Source organism: Sinocyclocheilus anshuiensis, unplaced genomic scaffold, assembly GCF_001515605.1.
Source record: "Sinocyclocheilus anshuiensis isolate Anshui unplaced genomic scaffold, SAMN03320099.WGS_v1.1 scaffold343, whole genome shotgun sequence".
Lineage (NCBI taxonomy): Eukaryota > Metazoa > Chordata > Actinopteri > Cypriniformes > Cyprinidae > Sinocyclocheilus > Sinocyclocheilus anshuiensis.
This window is the reverse complement of record NW_015549598.1, coordinates 646,277-650,271: the sequence shown is the minus strand read 5'-3', so window position 1 is coordinate 650,271 and position 3,995 is coordinate 646,277. Positions and strand designations below refer to the sequence as shown.

Genomic DNA, 3,995 nt, shown 5'->3' with positions numbered 1-3,995 from the left:
TCAGGTTCCTGGGGCCCACAATCTCTCAGGTCCTGAAGTGTGACACTCACATAGACTCCATTGTTAAAAAGGCCCAGCAGAGGTTGTACTTCCTTCGCCAGCTGAGGAAGTTCAACCTGTCACAGGAGCTGCTGAAACAGTTCTACTCCGCCATCATTGAATCTGTCCTCTGCACTTCTATAACTGTCTGGTTCAGCTCAGCTACCAAATCTGACCTCAGAAGACTACAGATGGTAGTCCGGACTGCTGAGCGAATCATTGGTACAACCCTCCCTTCTCTCCAAGAACTGCACTCATCCAGAGTGAGCAAAAGGGCTGGCAAAATCACTATGGACCCCTCACATCCAGCACACTCCCTCTTTGAACTGTTGCCATCTGGTCGACGCTACAGAGCACTGAGCACCAGAACGGCCAGACACAGGAACAGTTTCTTCCCTCAGGCAATCCATCTCATGAACACTTGACAATAACTGTGGAACACACACTATTTATTCACTCATTCACTTATTTATCTAACACACATACTCAGTCTACATTTCAATTTGCACATAATATACTTGTACATACAACTGTCTATTGTCATGGCTGTAACGGCTGATAAAAACATCACAATAATCCACACCACTCCAGTCCATCAATTACATCAGTTAACGTGGACTCTTGTGAAGAAAAACTCTTTCTTTGGAGGACTTTTTCACTGGAGAAAGCATTATTATGGATTTTTTTAAACAAATGTGTGGATTACTTGTGATGATAATTGTGATGTTTTTATCAGCTGTTTGGACTCTCATTCTGACGGCACCCATTCACTGCAGAGGATCCATTGGTGAGCAAGTGATGTAATGCTCCAAAACTGTTCTGATGAACAAACAAACTCATCTGCATCTTGGATGGCCAGAGGGTGAGTACATTTTCAACAACCTTTTATTTTTGGGTGAACTACACCTTTAAACTGCCAGTTCTGGAAGATACTCTAGGGGGAACAAAATATATGCAGTGACATTTTTCTTCACAGCAACACAATGTCTAACAACTCAATAGAGCAATGCACAGGATCTCCCTCAAATGTCTCTGTGTTGCATTTCTTCGCTTTCTGCCACAGCCAATGTTGGCAATTATGTGCAAATTGCACATAACGTCTCATTTTCGGTTTTTCTTGTCAGTGAAATGAAAAAACACAGGAGGCATAAATGACCCACTAAGGGCATTTTTCACATTTGTGAAAAAAAAAAAATCTGTTGATGCATTGATTATAATGACTTTCAATGTGATAAACAAAGTGATGTGTGCCTGCGATGCTTATGAAATGATTAACATACTGTAGGTAGGTGCGGTAAACAGGAGAGAGGCTGAAACGACAGCTTGTAAGTTCATGTTGATGAATTCCATTATGCTAATAACCATTAGGCAATCAAGACTAAAATGTCATTTTTTTGTCATATGATGAGCAGGCATAAAAGCCAATTTGCTCAGCCATTTTAAAAGAGATAATGTTAGCTTTGACTTACAGATGTATCACAAATCAATAATGTGCACTTTAATTACCTGAACAATTAGCACTAATATATGAATAATATTAAGAACATTTGTGCATTATCACTTGCAGTAGAAGATTTTTTTATAGGACCGGGTACTATAAGATATTTAACACGGAATGAACTAATATGGAAACTAGAGGGAGAGTAAATTATATAAAGACTTTTCGCAATATTACCACACACATAAAGCAGACTATTTAATTAAATACAGACAAATAACAAAGGCAACAGAGAAATAACAAAGTAAGAGCATAAACTTGCTTTATAGCACGTATGTTTGCATTCTTCCCAAAGACTCATCATTTCTCATTCTTACAAATAAATGACCCCTTGTGGACACAGGAAGAAAGTGCATATACAGAAACAAACAGATGAACTTCCTGTTGAGAGTTGACATCTTTATGCCGAACTAAATGCGAAAGGACTTAGGTCGTTTAAAAAAAATAAATAAAAATCAATTAAAACTGTAAGTCATGAAACAACAACAACCTTTCCAAATAAGAAAACTGCAATCCAAATAGAAAAGCATCATTAATCAAGGGGACACCAAGGTCAAAAAACATATTTTATATGAAACTGATCTAAATTGCCAGTCAAAAGTTTGGATCATGTTGTTAATCATTAATAAAATAAAATAAAAAACATTACAAATTACAAATACTTCTCATTTATTGAAATAAAATATGGGAAAACTTTTATTTAAAATACCTTTATTAGAAATGATGCCTTGGCAACCAACTGAAATTAAAAAGGTTAAAGTTAAGTAGTAAAATTACTAAAACCGGAAAAATTTATTAAATCTAAATGATAGAAATATAAAAAATAATAAAGATGACAAAAGCACGGAATGAAATTACTACACTACTACAAAATTTCGACTAAAATTAGAATGAAACATGAAAACATAAAAATAAAAACCGACTCCAAATTAATTTATACTATAATAGTAAAACAACACTGGCATGCACACTTTATTTCCATTTTCCACATTTTATAATAGAAAAGTCATTGAAACTATTAAACAACCATTATTCAAATTAAAATATTAGCTTTGTAAAGAAATTCATACACATGGCACAATTTGTTTCTCTTAAAACTAATTTCAAGCATTAAATTAAAATGCTTTTAGGGTCATCAGAAACAAATACAGTCAGGCATGTCTAGACCTTTGACCAGAATTTAATGAACCTGAATTAAAACACAAGAGTCAAAGTCAGAGTAAGCATGTTTATTAGGTGTAACCGGACCAAACTCAAAAAGTATACTCCAATAATTTAAGTAAACTGTTTTTTTGGTTTTTTTAGGAATTGTTAAAATATTGTGTCCCACACCAGGAGGACTGGTTACATCTCCTGTACTTCTCTGCAATAAGACAAACATGAATGAGGTCAAGACGTCTCTGGAATTCTGGGATGCAACGCTGCGGTGGAGGCAGCAGGATCAGTGAGGAAGCTCATGAGGCACAAGCTTGTAATGAGAGCCGCATGAAGGACAGCGCTGGGCTTCACCCTCGTGGAGCCAGAACCAGACCACAGCAGTGTTGTCCTCCTCACCTGGACAGACACAAATACATGTGCTTAATACAACCTCTAACAAAATGAACTATGACATCAAGTACCTAGAATCAAGAGTTTTAACTTACAGACACAGCCAACAATCCTTTTGTTGGTGATGGAAGGTACAAGATGAGGGTCCGACTTTGACCCAGCATACTCCTTGGGCTTCAGCATGTTGAAAGGATCCTGGGAAATGGAAGAACATGATATCAGTCAGTCATTTTGGAGAATTTGTTTGAAATGTACTTTAAAGGGATCGTTCACCCAAAAATGAAAGTTAGCCCATGATTTACTCACCCTCAAGTCATCCTAGGTGTATATGACTTTCTTCTTTCAGACAAATACAATCAGAGTTATATTAAAAAAAAAATGTCCCGGCTCTTCCAAGCTTTATAATGGTAGGGAATGGCTGTTGAGATTCAATAGTCCAATAAACTGCGTCCATCCATCATAAAAGTGCTCCACACAGCTCTGGGGGTGTATAAAGGCCTTGTGAAGCGAATCGATGCTTTTGTGTAAGAAAAATATCCATATTTAAATGTTTATAAACCATAATCTCTAGCTTCCGCTAAATGTCATACGTGTGTTCACGAGAGAGTAGCGTTGCAGCAGATTGATGGATGGATACACTTTTTTGGACTTCTATTGGACTATTGAATCTCAACCTCCATTCACTGCCATTATAAAGCTTGGAAGATCCAGGACATTTTTTTAATATCTGAAAGAAGAAAGTCATATACACCTAGGATGGCTTGAGGGCAAGTAAATCATGGGGTAATTTGAATTTTTGGGTGAATTATCCCTTTAAAAGGACTAGAATCCCTGTATAGCATGTTGTCATGGGCTCGATTCCCAGGGAAAGAATGACCTAAAAAAAAAAAAATATATATATATATATATA

The 3,995-nt window shown here is 36.5% G+C and overlaps 1 protein-coding gene across 1 annotated transcript in view; it reads right to left on the bottom strand.

Moving 5' to 3' along the window:
- Positions 1-2,751: 2,751 nt before the first annotated feature.
- LOC107658600 (cytochrome c oxidase subunit 5B, mitochondrial-like) overlaps positions 2,752-3,995 on the bottom strand; it is a 2,667-nt gene continuing 1,423 nt past the window's right edge. Inside the window, exons 3-4 of the mRNA XM_016447207.1 lie at positions 3,181-3,280; positions 2,752-3,091 (exon numbers count right to left, since the gene is read on the bottom strand). Coding sequence (XP_016302693.1) covers positions 2,979-3,091; positions 3,181-3,280 — 213 coding nt within the window. The 3' untranslated portion in view covers positions 2,752-2,978. The remainder of the gene's footprint in view (positions 3,092-3,180; positions 3,281-3,995) is intronic.